The sequence below is a fragment of the Thalia democratica genome, chromosome 5 (genome assembly GCF_965202585.1).
Source record: "Thalia democratica chromosome 5, ktThaDemo2.hap1.1, whole genome shotgun sequence".
NCBI classification, from domain to species: Eukaryota; Metazoa; Chordata; class Thaliacea; order Salpida; family Salpidae; genus Thalia; species Thalia democratica.
In genome coordinates, this window is record NC_139169.1 from 56,916,642 (window position 1) to 56,934,931 (window position 18,290).

The window sequence follows — 18,290 nt, forward strand, 5'->3', positions numbered from 1 at the left end:
TTGTTTTAAGAATTGAGATTTTTAGTTGTTTTTCTGTTAAAACTTCTTTATCAAATTTAGCATAAATTATTTTGGATTCTTCTCTAAATATATAACAAACTACCAGCTTACCATTCATCTTAGTAATATTCTTGCAATAAGTGTCTTTTTAAATAAAAGTTAATACTCAATAAAAAACATTTTTTAAATTTGCAGTTTCATACAGGTTAACAACATCAGTTCTTTCTCTAATTTTTTGAAGGATAATACAAGCCAAGAGCTTGGTTATGAATACATTAATATTGAGTTTATATTCCTTGTTATTATTGACTTGCAGTTGGAACTTTGTTTGTGTGAGTTTTGAATTTGTTTTAAAGTAGACTACTATTATTTTATTTTTTATCCTAAAATTTTAATGTATTAGTCATTATTAAATAATAAAGCTTATATTTAGGAATTTTAAAATGTTTTATTAAAACAACTACTTCAAATACAGTTTTTTACTTGATATAATAAAAAATATAATAAAATTTAGACAAGAGTAAGAACGTATTATTAAAAATTTGCATAATGTTTCTTATAACTAAAAATTTATTCTTTTAAACAGCTATTTTTAACAAAAACTAATTATAATATAAAATTTTAGGTCCAATCACAGCAATCTACTGAAGGTAACTTTGAAACATAACTTATACTTAATAACTAATATATTTGAATATGTAACATTTATTTAGTGCAATAGTTCATCTTATGTTACAATATCAGGGTGGCAAAAAACTCTGAAATATGGAAAATCTATATCTTGACACTTTAGGCAAAAAAAACCTTAAAAAACCTAAAATTTGGGAAATTTTGAGAAAATTCTAGAAAACCTGGAATTTGTACTAAATTAATAATGTTAATTACAATAAAGTTTACAATTGAAAAGAATATGATAATGATTTATCCTAGGTTGATATTCTGGTGAATATACAAAATACTGAACTTGTGATTACTATTTTCAGAAAGGAAACTTTTACTGGGAACAATTATCTGAATTTTTAGTCACATGTGGTCTGAAACAAAAAGTCAATCTAACCAGGACACTGTGTCATTGTGCACATTTAATCTATTTACCTGAGTTCTTTGAAGAAGAAATTAATTACATTAAGGCCTTGTTGTATAGGAATGGATATCCTACTGATTTAATAAATAGAACTATTAGATCACACCTAAATGGTTTAAAAAAATGTAAGGAAATTGGACCAGAAAAATTTGAAATCACCTTTAAAATTCCATACATAAATAAAAAATCTGTTTATTCAAAGAAGAAGATTAAGCGACTAATAAGTTCTACTTTTTCGGCTGCAAAACCAAGAGTAATTTTAACCTCAAGTACTATGTTGACACCTGAAGGCAAAGACCAGATTTGATAAAAGCATGGATATATACAAATTCCAATTTTATTAATAGCTATATCAGTCTTACAACTAGACAGCTGAAGAAAAGAGTCAAAGAACACATACCGGCTTCCCTTGATAAGTTTTTGAATTAATCTAAAAATGAAAAAGAAAAGAAGTCTAATAAAATTATAAAAGCAATAAAAAGATCTGCTATTGCAAAACATTTGGTGAACAATCAGAGTTGTGCTGAATATAATATTTTCAAGAGATTGATGATAATTAATAGTTATTGTAATATTTTTGACTTAGTCAAAAAGTAAGCTATTTGTATTTTAAATAGAAAACCTACCCTTTCTAGGCAAAAGGGATTTGACTATATTGTTGCTTTATTAAATTAATGTTCATATTGTTTTTTTTGTATGTTTGTATTAGTCCAGCTCTAATAACTAGTATTTTGATTAGTTTTTTGTAATTGACTTTGTATGAATTAGTATTTGTTTATGATGATTACTGTTTTATGTAACTTAAATTAATCTTTTATTTATTGCTTTGTATTCCCTGATGAAAGTAGTGTTAAATATATCTGGATTTTTCACTGAGTGTCTATTGTATATTAATAAAAATAAAGATTAATTTACAACTAAAAATGGTCACAAAAGATGTAATATCAAAAATCTAGAAGTAATTTTGAAAACCTGAAAAAAAAATCAAAAACCTGGAGAAAACTTGTCAATAACATATGGCCACCCTGCAATACTTATAACTTAAGTTCATTAAGGTCATAAAGCGGTCTACCTTGATTTTTACAAGTTGCTCTTATTTTGTTAAGTTTAAATCTGAGCTATCAGATACTTTTTACCGTTTAACAAAATTCTAAGTAACTTTTGAGATATAAGCAATCAAAGTCGGCGATCTCAATAGGTACCTCGTTGAAGGTGCAAACCAAAAAAGCAAAAATAAAGGCTGTTTCACTAAAATATATATCTTTCAATTTTTAACTAATCTTTTTCAAATTTTCACGATAAATCTATTACTAATATTCAAACTGTTTTCATGCAGGATTTTTTTTTAATTACAAAAAATAAAAGTTTTATTGGAATATAACCACCTTTTTACGTTTTTTTTATCTACATACTTTATTGTTTAATATTTTGAATATTGTAACAGTATAAGATTTTAAAACTATAAAAGAAATATGGGTGAAAATTTGAGGTCTTTAGCTTGAAAAATGAAGTAGGAGGTAGATTTTTGAAATTTAAAATTTTTGAGAACATTGGCCCAGAAAATTTTGCACTCAATACATATGTATCAGAAACTTTTTACAAAAACTCCTATTTCTCAAAAACTAATTAAATTTTTAAAAACTAGCTTTTAGTTTATACTTCAAGCTTTTATATAAGAGCCAATGTTAATTTTTGTTAAAAAAATGTCGGACATTCCCTATGCCCTTCACTTAAATTATTAATTTAAGAATAAAATGTTTAAAGAAATTTATACTCTAAAGTTTTGTTGAAATGTAAAGTGCTAATTAGAAATACCATATCAATACTTTTTAGTTGTACAGAATAAGTTAATTTTATTTACTTTAGTTATTAGTTTTTGGTTGATTATTTATTAATATATTTTTAATTTACTAATATTTGAACTAATTGTTAGTGCTTAAAATAACATTAGGAAGGATTAGGAACATTTTTGCATGCTGATTTTATTTAAAGTTTTGAAACTTAGTTAGTATTTGCTTTTTGCCGTTTTGTAAAATTAACTTTTGGGATACGCGATTACAAAGTTGCTTTTAATAGAAAGACCAAGGTGAAAACAAAAATAGACTAGTTCATTGAAATTCTCTAGTCTTCTACAGCTTTTAAACAATTCTTATATAACTTCCTCAATTTAATCTTAACTTAAAAATAAACAATCTTATTGTATAATATTTTAGATTGTGAGTAATTTGTTTTTCTTAAAAAAAGTAACTATTACTAGTTTATACTATTTGGTCATAAAATTTTGATTTTTTAAAAGTTGTTGTGATATGAGTTTTTCTATCATTTCCTGAAATTTTGAGGTTATTTAATCAAAAAATTAAAACGAAAACAGATTTTAAGTAAATTTTTCAAAATTCTGAGAAATTTGACAATTTAAATTATTCCTCCTTATATTTTATACAACTAAATATATCTCAAAAGTAAATAAATGTTTTTAATTCTGTAAAAAGTATTATACTTTATAATTTAAGTTTTCATGTATAGGTTAATGTTATTTTTGTACTATCATTCTAATGTTTTTTTTAATCAAAAAAAATATTAGGAATGTTTTTTTTCCAACTGTTTTTTATACAATATACCTTGATTTTTTAGAAATATTGCTAGCAAGATTTTAAATAACTTGTAAAAAGAAATTAAAAAACTAATTTTATTGATACAATTAAATAAAGTTTAATTTTTATCTAAAATGTAAAACTTCCATATCTAAAACTTGTTCATTACATATTAAGTATTAGGCTGAGGTAGTTTAAATACAATTGTTCAAAATTGGTAGAAAATTAATTTTTAGTGAACTAGTCTGTTTGTGATTTTTGTTTTGTATCTTTAGTAAAAGTATTATGAATTCTCTATTTAAATTCTAACTTTAATTGCTTGTATATCAAATATTACATTTAATTTAGAAACAGTGAAAAAATAGTAGCTTATTTCTTCATGTAAAAATAAGACTAACTTGGAAAAAAATAAGATATTTACCTTCCTCCCCTTTCCCCTTAACTGCATAATTAAATTCATATACGTAAGATTTTGATGTTATCAGGTCTTTTAAATTATTTTTCATAAATTAATGAATCAAAATTATTTTACAGTTACTACTGAAGTTACTACACTAGAAAGTTCAAATGGAAGTTATACTTTAGTTAATCGTGCAACATGTAAGTTAAAAATGTTGTTTTTAAAGTTCCTTCCTATCTGCTTTTTTAATAGCATTAATTGTAATAAATTGTACCAGCACATAATAATTTTTTTAATATTCTAGAAATATTAACTTCAATCAAAAAAGTTTAAATACTTTTTATGTTTTTTATGTTTACATTTAGTTTAACTTTATTATATAAGTTTTTTCCATTAAAAACCCATTTGAAGTGTGTTGATTTGTTAACACACAGAAACATATGTTGGTACAATAAAGGAACATTACTGTATAATTTGTTTTTATTTATATTCCAGTGAACTTGTTTCACTATTTTGAACTATATTTTGAACAGATTATATATTTTCTATATTCTTATTTTAAACAAAGTTATATTCAAGTATGGTTTAAGTTAAATTTGTAGAAAGTATTTGTAAAGTTATATTTCATTTATATAATGTTTATTTATAATTTTCTATAGTATTTGAAAGCTTTTATAATTTATAATTTATTAGTTGTATAGTTTTTATTTATGCATGAACTGTAAATACATCTTTAGAAAGAGATATTTTTGTAATTGTAAATAAATCTCTGCTAAAAAGTATAAATAGCAGGGTTGCCCCACACTCATGTTAGTTTAGACTTTTAGTAAATATTTGGCTATATTAAAAACTTGGCTAATTCAGATTATTATGATAACTCAAGCTTACTAATAGTAGTTTAAGTTTTTTCTGTGAGAATGTGTTTAATTATTTTTTGAAAAGTGCATGCCATTTTTTTGTTAAAACATAAATGGATACGGTGTTAATTCAGTTTTCAATGTTTTATTTCTTTAAATTAATTTATGTAAAACCATTCAATTTTTGCTTTTTTTAGTTTAAGTTTTTATTCATATTTTTTGTCATATACTGGTGTAGTTGTTAAATGGAATTTAAGATTTTATTAAAGTGTTTACCAATTTTCTTCCTCGTCTTCCACAAGTATTTGATCTTCGTGCAACCATTTTTGAGGAGTTTTTTTTAGTTTGCTAGTAACAACTTTTTGGTAGTGAGCAACAGCATATTAGATACAGGGCTCCCACTTCCCTATAATTCCCTATGAATCCCTATAAATTTGTAATCTTCTGAAAAATCCCTATAAATCCCTAGAAAAAATTAAAAAATATGTGAAAATCCCTAGAAATTGTTATTTTTTTGCTCGGTGATTAAAATAAAAAAACTAAAACAACAACACCGCGTGGTTAATAAATAAGTAAAAAAAAATTTCACTGTATAAAAATCTTTGCAATCTCAGTAAAAAAACTGTGGCCCCACATAGCGGATAATTTTTGTTTTTAAATTAAATACAATTTATCCAAAGTTTGCTTATTTAAGTTTAATTAGAGCTCAAAAACCATTGAACTTTCGTAAATTTCTTATTAAGACTGTGCTTATTAACGCATAATGACATGTTTTGCTTTATGTACCTAAAAAATATGTTAGTATTATTTAAAATTCAGTGTTTTTCATCTTTTAAGTTTCCCTATAAATTTGCTATATTTTATTGATTTCTCTATATTTTTTTTTAAATTTTAGCGGGAACCCTGTAGATAGGTCAAATTTTTTATTTTTTTCAAACGAAACAGAGCTTCTTATGTTTGTTTGCATTGGGTAATCATACCTTTGATATTTTATCACTAGGATTAGGGTACCTTACAAAATTCAAGTGTTGCTGACCAATATTAATGTCTTGTGCAACCTCAGGCTTCTATACGACTTGGGATTTTACATATATATTACCTACTGTTTGAATACACCCTAAAGCAATTTTGAACTTTCTCTGCCAAGGTCATATATGGTATTGGTCAACTTTAGAGATTGTTTTTTATTTTTCATAAACTAAACAAGTTTTCCAATCCTGCAAGTTGACCAATATTGGAGGAGCATAAAAGCTTAAAGAAGAGAAGTTTTGTACTAAATTTATAAAGTATGCAGAAACGCTCTACCAGAGTCAGAAAATAGTGTTCACTATATGTTGGTAATAAATTTCTACTGCATGATCAGAATTGTGCTTATCTAAAATTGGATTAAGTAGGAATAGTGCTAATAAAGGTGATATTACACCATCAATTTATAGTCAGAAATGATGCTTAACAGAGAATCACTTGGAGAAACAATAAACTTGTAAGGTTCCACAAACTAGTGTTGATTCAAAGGCAAATAGTAGCTATGGAAGTATTAATTTGTATCCGGTCATAAATTATCTAGTTCTCTGAAATATGTTTGTGACCATTTTGATGGTGCTACTCTAGGTGAATCAATTATAAAAAAAGTAGGAAAAGAGCAAGTTCCTGATTCAATAGTTCTAACAGAAATTATTGTGCTACTTTTCTTACATAGATTAAAGGATTTTAATGAGCTTGTTAGACTTAGAAGTAAAATAATCAGTATTAAAAACAATTGAGAATAAAATTTAAATGTCCTCTCACATGTTGATGTTAAGCAAAATGCTGTGAACATGAATGTTTTTGCTGCTTCTGATGAGCACTCCTAATTTGCCAGGAAAGTTTCAGCATATAGTTTTATCTAATCAAAAAAATATGTATGCTTTCTCATAGCTATTCAATTTAGGATTCTTGTTTTATTTTTATCAAATTAGACTTAGGATTCTATTAGTTAGGATTCTTTTTAGTATGCAAATTTTCAATTCCCTTTAAATGAATATTTTTGTGTTTTGCTTAAAACCAGAAATAAGGAAATTTTTAGCTTATTTTAAGGTATTTCATTGTATATAAGTAAGTAAACTAAACAATAATTCTTCATATTATCGTCTCATATAAATCTTATTGAATATTAGCTAGCTTTGAGTCATAATTTGTTAAAGCAAGAGGTTATATTTTTATTAGAAATTGTTAAAAACTATATTGTTAGTCGTTTTGTTTTAATTAAACCATCAAAAAACACCAAAGTAATACAATTGTATATAGTTTCAAATACTTAGAATTTCTAAAGGAAGGCAGTATTAGGTAAAAGGTATACTTAAAACACTAAATTATTTTAATTTTTTTATTTCTTCAAATAATATTTACAAATTCACTCCAATTTTAAAACATTAATGTACTTTTCAAGAATAGTTTAAACATATATTTTTTTAATTAAGACTATAATCTAAAACTTAAATAAATTTGAAATTTTAGGACTACATTATTATAATAACCTTAGGTGATACTCTTGGAAATATAACAGAATTAGCTGCGACTCCAACAGATGGTTTAGAAACAACTGATCTTAGTATTACATTTCATGAAGCTAATCTGAATTTCAAACAGTGTCAAAGATTAGTAAGTTTGTTTATTTGTTATTGAATTTTTACAATAGTTTGTAAAATTTATTCATATACATCTAATTAGAAACGAGAAGTAAAGTTTTTGCATACACTTATTCTCATCTGTACAAAAATTTTTGTTATTTAGTACTCTTAAATTTATATTTGAAGCAAAATTTGACAAATAAATATTGAGCTAATTTAAATTAGGTTGAATGTTTTATCGAAACAAGCAATAAAGAAAAAACATGTTTATTAAACATAAACGGAGGATATTGTCGGTGCCAAGGTCTTAATCCTGGTAGTAAGTATACAGTTGATATTTATAAGGACAGCAGCTATTCCGAAAAGGGTGCTTCTGGTGTTGGTTTTACTTGTAAGTTTTTTTTTTCAAATGGAAATAGATTGTTCTAATTAAGGGTTTATTACAATTTAAATTTTTACCTTGAATAAAAACCCGGAAATTTTTTCTGTTTTTCTCAAAAAGTATTTTTTTTTCAGTTCCTAAAGTTATTTTTATTTACTATGATAAAAGTTTATAAAGCTTTATGATTCTAAAACACCATAATACACTTATAAACTATTTTTATGCTTTTGTCTCAATTTATTTATTTAACTACTTTTTTGTATTTTTTCAGGGTATCTACACTATAATTTTAAATCATTTAACAGCTAAACTTTACAAAAAGTATTTAATGACCAATCAATTTGATATTTATCTGAAAATCATTACAAATCCTTTATTAAAAAATTTAAAGTGTTTTATCAAGACATTAATGTGTCTTTTGACAATTTTATGCAGTTTATTCTCATGTAAAACTTTTAAAGCAGCAGTTCAAAAATAATGGTTTAGCTATGGGTTGATATTGCCCGTTAGCTAAGCCTTTCATTTTAATGATATTATTCAGAAGTTGGTTGAGCATCATTCTTAACTATGAAAGTTCGATAATTTTTAGAAAGTCTTCTCTTAAGTTACATATAATTAGAAAATAAATTGATAATTTTTTAATTTTAAACAACTTTCTAAGTTTTTTTAAGTGCATCTTTATAGATCTAAATTAGTTAATTATTAATTGCTTTAAAAAATAATTACTTTAATTAGTTGCAGTAAAGTTAACTAACAGTTTAAAAAAACAAGTGTTATTAAATTATAAATAACCTGCATACTTTACAATGCTAATAATGTTTACTTATAATCAGCAATCTTTTCAAAAAACTTAAGTATGTAATGATGTAACATGAACATACTTCTTATTTTTTTGACTCAATGCTTTTATTTATTTTTAAGTTTTAATTATTTTAGTGTTACACATAAGTTTTATATACTTGTAATTACTACAAACTATTATAGCATTTTTTCCGTAAGTAAAATTGTATATTTCCTATGTTATATAGATAAGTTAAGTAATAAGTCTAATACAAAGAATACCAAAAAAAATTAAAAAAAGTTTTTATTTCTTGTCAGGTATGTTGTAAAGTTATCCGTTTATCAATTTATAAACATATGCTATGAATTCTTAATATAAAACTATATATGACCATGCAAAGTTTTATTTTTATAATGGTATTTTTCCAGTTTTAGGTACTATTTATTGAACTTCGTGTTTAAAGCTTGTCGAATTTACTGCCTACAAAATTTTTAAGTAGGATTCTATAGAGATTTTGCATATTTTTTCGATTTAGGATGTGAATAAGATTTGAATTGGTTGTTTTATTTTTAAAACTAAAAATTAGAATAATTAAAACAAAAAAGAAGCATTTTATACGTAAAGTGCTTTAGATACGTTAAACTAATATATAAAAACTTATAAAAAGCAATTACAAACCACAATATTAATTTTTTCTGTGAAATTTATAGTTTTTTTAAAGCTGTTTTAAATTGTATTGTTCTTTGTAAGATACAAAATATAAGTTCGTTACTTTTTATTTCTTTAATGTAGGTCTAATTTTATAAACTTAATTTTCAATTGACATTTTTATTGTTAACCATTAAACTCTAAGTATTAAGATTTGTTTTCTTATTTCAGAAATATGTATGATGTTTTAGATTAATTAGTAAGCTAGAGAAACTATTATTTTTTGATATATGTTTTTAAGTAATATTAATTTGATTTCGTTGCTTAAGATTTGTGGTTGTTTTAACGTACGTATAATTTAGTTCCAGAAAAAGTCACCGACTTGAATATTGCACCTACTGCTGAACATCCTAGTTCATCCTTGACTGTAACTTGGAATGCACCGAGTAGTAATTACGATAAGTTTCAGGTTAGTCTAAATCAGTTTTTTAGATTTGGTTTACTGTCATTAAGTATGAACTTTGGTAATAGTTTAGTTTAATTTTGTTTTATATATGTGATTTATTATTTTATTTAGTAGTTACCGGTTTCACCGCTGAATACCACCATAATATTTACAATAGGTAAAGTACTTTATATAATAATTGTACTTTTACTTCTCCTATAGCTATAACAATGTTATTAAGCATACATTTTTGTAAATAATTTTATTTATAAATGTTTGTGTAAATTTTTCATATATGTCGCTTTACTTTACAGTTTTGTAATTTTAAAATTTCTTCAGCTGTGATACTGGTAACTACTGAAGTAACTAATAAATCATCTGTATACTACTACTTTTCAAACAAGTGGATTTGTCTGCTATATATGTTTTAGCTAAGTATATAAATTTTGTAATTTATATAAAAATTTTAGCTAAGTAGTTTTTATTTTGTTTAGTCATTTTGTTCAATTTTTTTCTTCTTTTCTTTTGAAATTAAGGCTTTTTAAATAGATTTTATTTTGCTAAAATTTTTTTGTTAATTTATTAAATAATTACATATTAAAAATGTTAAGATAACTATTAAAAAAAGTAAAAAAGTGAATAAATATTTCCTTAAGTTTAAAAATCTGAATTTTCATGATCAAGTTTTAAAAGTAGATAGTTATTTTTTTAAATGAGAAACATTTTGCAGATTTGAAAAATAACCTCTTAGTTGTTTGATTTGTAAACGTATCTATAAATTTTAGTGCATGATATTGTATAATATTACATTATTAATTATTGAAAGTATAATGATTTTAGATTATTATTTTTATTTCCAGTTTTGAAAGTTTTTACTGGTTTAAAATTACTTTTTATAATTTATATGTTTTTAAAGTTATTGTTAAGTATGTTTTGTTTAAAGGTGAATTTGAATAATGAATCTGGACTTGTTGAGCAGAAAAACACAAGTAGTCCGCATATAAGTTTTAGTAATTTATTCGGTAATACTATTTACACTGTGGAAGTTTTTACTGTAAGTAATGAAGTTCTAAGTTTCATTGTATCAACAAATGGAACTACAAACTGTTAGTTTGATTTTTGTTGATGCTTATACATTAGTTTACTGCCTATAACAAAGACTGTGACAACTAAACTTAAATTAAAGCAAGAAAGTCTATAATTTTATTTAAAACCAAAGTTTCGAAATTAAAATACTACAATTTATTTTTACAGTTTTTTATTAATAATTAAAAGATATTATATGAAAAATTTTACTCCATGTTTAAAAATTAAACTATTTAATTGAATTTATTTTAAGATTTGTAGATTTTATAGTATAACAGCATTTTGCACTTTTAGTTTCTTAAAAATTAGTTGTAAATGTAGTTGATTAACTTAAGAGGAGGTCTCAAAATTTTAAAAAACAATTTTTTATATATTTTTTTTCATTTATATTTTGTTGAATATCGTTTTTAAAGAAAGTCAATGTAACTATAATTGTAGTATTTTTTATAAGTAAGCTTTGCTCGTGGCAAAGATTACTTAAAATAGTTGATATAAAAAATTTGATTTATTGTATTTAATTAATTATGTATTAAAGAAGGTTTATGTGTTACTTTACATAGTTTAAAAAGGTTACAAATATATTTTAAAAAATATTTTAGTTACTTCACATTTGATTTTGTCTTACAACTTTGTCTTAGACAATTTTTGTAGTTAAGTAAAGTATATACTTTAATGAGTTTAATCAACCTTTTGTGAATTTAAATAATCTTAATAAATAGTTTCTTTTGCAGTTGGTTTTTTTTTGGTAACTTTTTTTATGATCATAGAGTTATATTAGTTTGTTGTATAATATTAATTTTTTAACACTTTTGTTAGTTATTGCTAATTTTAGCAAAGTGTTTTGCGTTGCATATAATTTTTACTTGCATATTGTTTTATTTAAAATACTATTAATTCTAATAGTTCGTTTACTTTGCAAAATAAATGTAACTAATTTTACATTAAGTATGTTTTCAGTTTACAAGCATATTTTCATGTAAAATAGATTTATTTTACAAATAAATTACAGCTTGTTATTCTAGCAAAAGATAAATATATACTAAATTTTTTAAATTAAACTAATTATAAAAGCAGTAGTATTGAAAAAAAATTAAGTATTTTTTTATAAATTTCAAGGGTAAAAAACATTATGTCGTTTAAATAGTAGGGGCTTTATTCTAGGGTTTTTACCTGGGATACGTGCTGTTTAAAATTTAGTTTTTTAACAATTTTCGAATGAAAGTCTTTTGAATTGATAATGGTTTTTTGATAGTTTTACTATATTTGCTTGATTTAGTAGTCTTCCAATGATCTTATTGCAAATAGTTTAAACTGTCGGAACTATTTTAGTTAAAGTTTTAATTTAAGTTATTACGTAGTTTTTCATATATATTTCTTTGCTACTTATTTTCCAGAAAAAAGTTAGCGAATCTTGGTGAACGCTACTTTATTATAGATTATGGATGTTTCATTTAGTTTTAAAATGATGCTTTCTTCCATTTATTTTTTAGTTGTTAATAATTAAGCTAAGTTAAAATGTGTATTATTTTTATACCTGGATGATTTTAACAATGTTGTAATATGTTTCATACTTGTGGCGATGTATGATGACACGTCGCAGTGGGCGCGGAGCAAAATAAACTAGAGTAGATAAAGTTATCTGTTATACTATTTTTTTTAACTTTAGCATGAGTGCCTTTATCAATTTAAAACACAATAATACTCGAGGTAGCTTAAAGATCCGCATTCATTATTCGTCCTTGAGTAAATATCAAATGTTAAAGTTAATTTTATATTATAACTCTATCAAGTGAGTATGAGTATATTGTTCATTTCTTATAAATTTAAAGCAAGATATGCAAATTAAGTTTCAATAGTTACTACAATAAACCATTTATAAATGTCAATAAAATTGACTATAGTTATATTTTATTACTGAATTCATTTTTGTGTTAAATTTCAGATACGGATTCAGTTTCCTACATAACAATTTCAGATGAAACCACCAACAGTTTTAAAGCTTCATGGGAAAAAATTGATGGAGCTCAATCTTATGAGGTGAATAATAACTAAAAATTTTTAAATAAAATCAGGTAATTAAAGGTTTATTTAAATGTAAATGCAGCTTCTGATAATTACGAGTGAAAACATAATATTTAGCAAAATTAAACAAAGTTTATAAAAATTACAAAACTTAAAGTCATATTTTGAATATAGTTGTTCAGAGACAATGGGGATACTGCAATAGATACAGTTTACAATACCAATTATGAGTTTTCTGAACTTACTTCAGGTACAGAATATACAGTCAGCGTATTAGCAAAAGGTTCAAATGGTAGATCTCCTCCAACAAAAGCATATACCTGTTAGTTTAATATTTATTTTTGTTTTATTACTTTTAAAATTTATTATTTTATATTTAAAATAGTTATAAATATTGTTTTATAAATTAGTTCGAAATACATTTATTTCTATAATGTTTTTAATTTTTTTAATATTTTTGTTGTGTCAGTATATATTAAAATGCTAATAGTTTTGTTTAGACTGTATAAAGGTATTTAAAGTTTACTTATATTTTTAATTTTTATAGTACACATAAATTTCTTTTCATGAGATTTTTATTAATTTTAAAAATACTTTAGATTTCTTTTTGATTTATGTCAATGAAAAAAAAACTTAAATCGATCATATTTCAATCTTTAACAATTATAATTTTCGTTCAGTTTAGTTTTTTACTTTTTTTTTTGATATTTTTTTTTGTCAACATTATAGATTTAACATTGTATCATATACAAAACTTAAAGAAATATTTAAGTTAATAATAATGTAAGTAGAGCATCAATGACAACATGATATTGTGATTTTTTATTATTATAGTATCTTTTTATTCTTTTTAGTAATTAGCAAATTAGTTTTCTTAGAATAATGCCAATTCTTCTCTAGATAAAAAATAGATGTAAAGGTTTAAAAAGCGACTCTGTAAATTGTGTCTAAATTTTTAAAAGTAAAGATTTTTTTTCATGCTTTCTATGTTTACCTTTGTTTATTGCTTCTATGTTGCATCAACAATTAACTGTTAGACAACTAAAGCTTGTATAAAAGTTTAGTATTTTTTATACTCGAAACTCTAATCTAATACATATTTTAATAAGTATATGACGGAAACTTTATAAAAACTACTAAGTATTTTAGTTTTAAGTTTAAAAGTTTTTGTTAAGAATTTAGTGTGATTAAAAATCTTAAACATATTTTTTACGTCTAAAATTGAAACTTGCATGAATAACGTCTAAAGACATTGTGATAATTATAACTTTCAATAAACTTTAGCTTTTAATAAATTTGATTTGTTAAACTATAAGGTTACTTTCAGTTTAAAATATTTTGTTATATTTTTTAGGTTATATCTAAGTTGTATATTTCAAACATGTTTCATTGTGAATTATTTAAAAAATATTTAGTTAATATCATAAAAAATGAGTCTTACAAAAACGCAATAAAAATAACAATGTATAAAATTCAAAACTTTGAATCTATCTAATTAAACTAAAGCTTTGTTAAAAATAATGTTAGTGTTAATATTGAAAATGATAATAACAATTTTGTAATCTTTTTAAAATTCAACAAAAAAAGTTCTAAACTTAAGTAAGTTTAAGAAGACGAATTAGATTCTATTTGAATACGAATTGTTTAAACAACTGATGATCTAAGATTGTTTACTATAAGAGTGAATCATTGTATTGTTTGTAATAATCCTTGGAAATAAAGTCTAATAGTAATACTTATTCTAATAATAAAAATAACAAAAAAAAATTTCAGTACCAGAGAAAGTAACAAATTTGAATTCTGAAAGTAGTTCAACGTCATCAATTTCTATAAGTTGGACTGCTCCATTGACGAATTACGAAAGTTATAATGTTAGTCGATCGAATCTTTTCTACTTGATTAGTTATTTTAAAAGAGTTAACTTTTTTATCTTAGAGTATAATAAACTGAATTTAGTAGACCTATACTATTTTTTTAATTATTTTAGTATGACAAAAAAATAACCTTTTATGTTGCTATGTAGTGTTTGTTTTTTGTTAAAATTTTAATAAATTTTTTATAACGTTATATGTAAACATGTGCGAAAAATTATACTATAGCTTAAATTTATAAAATACTAATGTTATGTTTTTTAAAATAGTTAACACTCTTGACAAACATTTTTTTATTATTTTTAAAATTTTAAAACTAGTAAATCTCATTCCAATTTAAAAATAGTTTCCTATTTTTTAGAAAGATTAAAGGTTGAGTAAACTAGTAGAGCTTTTAGTGTAATAATTAATAAATAAAAAAACCTTGCCCTCGGTGGTAGTTTTTTTTATATTTTTATTTAATTAATTTATTAATTTTTGTTTTACAATAGTTTTTATTAGTTATCTTTTTATTTTTGTTTCTTATATCACTGTTACCCCTAACTCTTACTCTCGATCAGTAACTTTTTTTTATTTTTGTTTTTTTATTAGTCTATCTTTTAGCTTTTTTTACTCTAGTGCAAAATTGACTATTGGTGCAAAATAGTCTTCGTGCAATTTTGTACCCTCGTGCAAGTTTGTCTTTGTGCAAAAGTATCTTTGTGCAATTTAGTCCCCTCGTGCAGTTTGTCTTCGTGAAATTTTGACCCATTCCCAAGATTAAAACCTATAAAAGAATGTATAATTAAAACCAATTTTTTCGGTGTTAGAACTTGCAGTTAATTTTTTAAATTGTTTACTTTAAATTTTTGAATTTTTAGTCCTAAAAGTTATTAAAAATAAGTTAAGAACTTGAAATAAACAATACAGTTGTTTGTACAACTAATTTGGTCTGTTTTTAATATTTGTTTTGACTATTTTTTGTTTATTAATTATTGAAATATTTAGTTTCATTTTGAATATGTACTTAATTTAAGTTTTTTTTTTTATCAATTAGGTTCAATTATTTGAAGAGAACCTTCAAAAAGAAGAAAAGAGTATTAGTAATACAGAAACTCAAGTTAATTTTAATGGTTTGACAGCTGGTACTCTTTACAAAGTTGATGTGTCTACAGTTGGTGTTGGCAACAAAATAAATACTGAACGTATAGATGCTCCTACTGGTAGTATAAATTTATATATCCATATATAGAAACTATATATTTTGTTGCTATATTAAAAATGGTCTTATATACTTTTTCTCAATATGCTAAATATTAATTCTAACAAACTGTTTATATTTTAATTTATATTTATCTTTATATCAAAGTACAATATCGGGACAAAAAGTTAACAAAAAAATTGTTGTAATACCAGGATGATTTGAGAATGAAAAATATATTATAATAGTTTTTACGTAAATTTATATTTATAATTGATTTCTAAATAAAGTTTTTATATCTTATAGTTCCTAACGATGTAACCTCCATTAAAATTTCAAATGAAAATACAACTGGATTTGAAGTTTCATGGAGTTCACCTTCGGGAACTGTTGAAGAGTATGAAGTTTGTATATTCTGAACCATTAGTTGGACTATTGTTTTATTAATATTCTATTTTGTTTAATAAATTAAGCTTAAAGAAATAAATTATTATTTAGAAAGACTACATATAAAAATAAGTTTTTAGAGTTTCTTATTCTTTAGTTTATTTATTATTTTAGTCTTGAATTGTAAATACCTAAGTTTAGTGAATTTTAAATAAACTTTGCAATTAATCTTGTTATTTCGCAATTGTTTATGTAAAACTTAACTAGAAAGTATAAATTGTACTTACTTAACTAAAGTATACTCAACTGAACATTAATAACACTACAAACTCCGTCACTTACTTAACTAGGACACTAACTTTGAAACTATCGAACATGCTAAAAAGTATAAGGCGTTTAACAAATTAGCTTAGCATTTTTTGTATAAAATTTTAATCTTTTTTAAGATTAATTTAGACTTTTTAGTTGATAAAAGTAATTAAATGTGTATATAAAAAAAAATGAAAATAGATCACTTATGCACGAAGCGTCACTTTAAGCTTCAAGTGTTCTAATTAAGAACTTTTATAATTTAAAGTTATTTTATTTAAAACGTTGTTTGCTAATTCGTTTTCAAAATAATGTTGGTTCTTGCAAAAGTGACGTTCTGTGCATTTCTGACACCTACCCGAAAAACATTTATAAGTTTGGTTTTATTATTTTTTACTAAACCAGGTAATAGTTGGAGGAGATTCAAGTGATTCAACAATCAACTCTAAAACTATTAATAACTTAGACCCTGGAACTGAGTACAATGTGATTGTGTATTCAAAAAGTAATGGTTTAAAAAGTCTTCTTCCGGCGTCTGAAACTGCGTACACAAGTAATTTTTTATATATGTTTATGTTTACTTGAAGCTTTTTCTCCCACGAAATTTAAAGTAATACAATATATAAACATATATATTAAATAAACAATTAACTAAGCCGGGTATTACCCATACACTAAGAATTTTTGATTAGTTTGATATATATTAATTTAACAATGTGTAAATATTTGTGTAACATATTATTTTATTGTAGTTTATAATTTTAATTTATAAATGTTTATATAACTTTAAAAAAATATAGGTTTAATAGTTTGTTAAAAAAAGATCCTAGTGAAGTGACTTCACTGGAATATAAATAAAAACAAATTATACAGTAATCTTCCTTTATTGTACCAACATATGTTTCTGTGTGTTAACTAATCAACACACTTCAACTGGGTTCTGTAAAAAAATAATTACTGTAATGAGAGAATAGAAGCATATAATAAAGTAGGTGTATACATGTTTTCATTAAAATAAAATATTTTCTACAGATAATAGTTAATAATAGGTAAAATACTTAATATTAAATCCGACTGTTATAAAACTATATAATATTTGTGATTATTAAGTCTAAAATAAGTAAAGTAAGTTAAATTTCACAACAAAACAACAAATCATAATTTAAACAAACAACTCACGTTAATGGGAAAGATAACTGATTCAAATTTTATCGTTGTTAACTAATGAAACAAATACATTCATTACAACTAATAATTACGTCACATTATAAATGAGGTTATTTAAACTATTTAATTTGTATTGCAAATTATATTAGTTTAGTTTTTATGTAATCTATTTTAAACAAAAATAAAACATTAACCATTAGTTAGTGTATTAATAAAATTTAATAAAACTTAACAACGGTGAAGGCAATAAAAGTCAATAAAAACTCGATGTAACATGTATATTATATATTGAATGTTTGTGATGATTGAATCAAAGTTATATACAATTAGGAAGCAGATTTAGTTCAAATGTAAAAATCAAAAGTGAAAAAATTAAACTTTAAGAAAACAAAACACAAAAAAATTGTTATTGAGCTTACAATGTACTGACCGATAATTAATTTACAGCGACGCACATGAAATCACAATGAC

General features: G+C 23.5%; 1 protein-coding gene across 8 annotated transcripts in view; it reads left to right on the top strand.

The window, feature by feature from the left end:
* The first annotated feature begins 208 nt into the window (after positions 1 to 208).
* LOC145837220 (receptor-type tyrosine-protein phosphatase beta-like) overlaps positions 209 to 18,290 on the top strand; it is a 40,964-nt gene continuing 22,882 nt past the window's right edge. For all 8 annotated transcript variants that reach the window (XM_082945003.1, XM_082945009.1, XM_082945004.1 and 5 more), the window contains exons 1-13: positions 209 to 332; positions 626 to 650; positions 4,210 to 4,275; positions 7,454 to 7,572; positions 7,767 to 7,932; positions 9,715 to 9,821; positions 10,741 to 10,903; positions 12,826 to 12,920; positions 13,080 to 13,227; positions 14,679 to 14,776; positions 15,813 to 15,978; positions 16,263 to 16,360; positions 17,058 to 17,205. In XM_082945003.1, the coding sequence (XP_082801129.1) occupies positions 267 to 332; positions 626 to 650; positions 4,210 to 4,275; positions 7,454 to 7,572; positions 7,767 to 7,932; positions 9,715 to 9,821; positions 10,741 to 10,903; positions 12,826 to 12,920; positions 13,080 to 13,227; positions 14,679 to 14,776; positions 15,813 to 15,978; positions 16,263 to 16,360; positions 17,058 to 17,205 (1,465 nt within the window). In that variant the 5' untranslated portion in view covers positions 209 to 266. The remainder of the gene's footprint in view (positions 333 to 625; positions 651 to 4,209; positions 4,276 to 7,453; positions 7,573 to 7,766; positions 7,933 to 9,714; positions 9,822 to 10,740; positions 10,904 to 12,825; positions 12,921 to 13,079; positions 13,228 to 14,678; positions 14,777 to 15,812; positions 15,979 to 16,262; positions 16,361 to 17,057; positions 17,206 to 18,290) is intronic.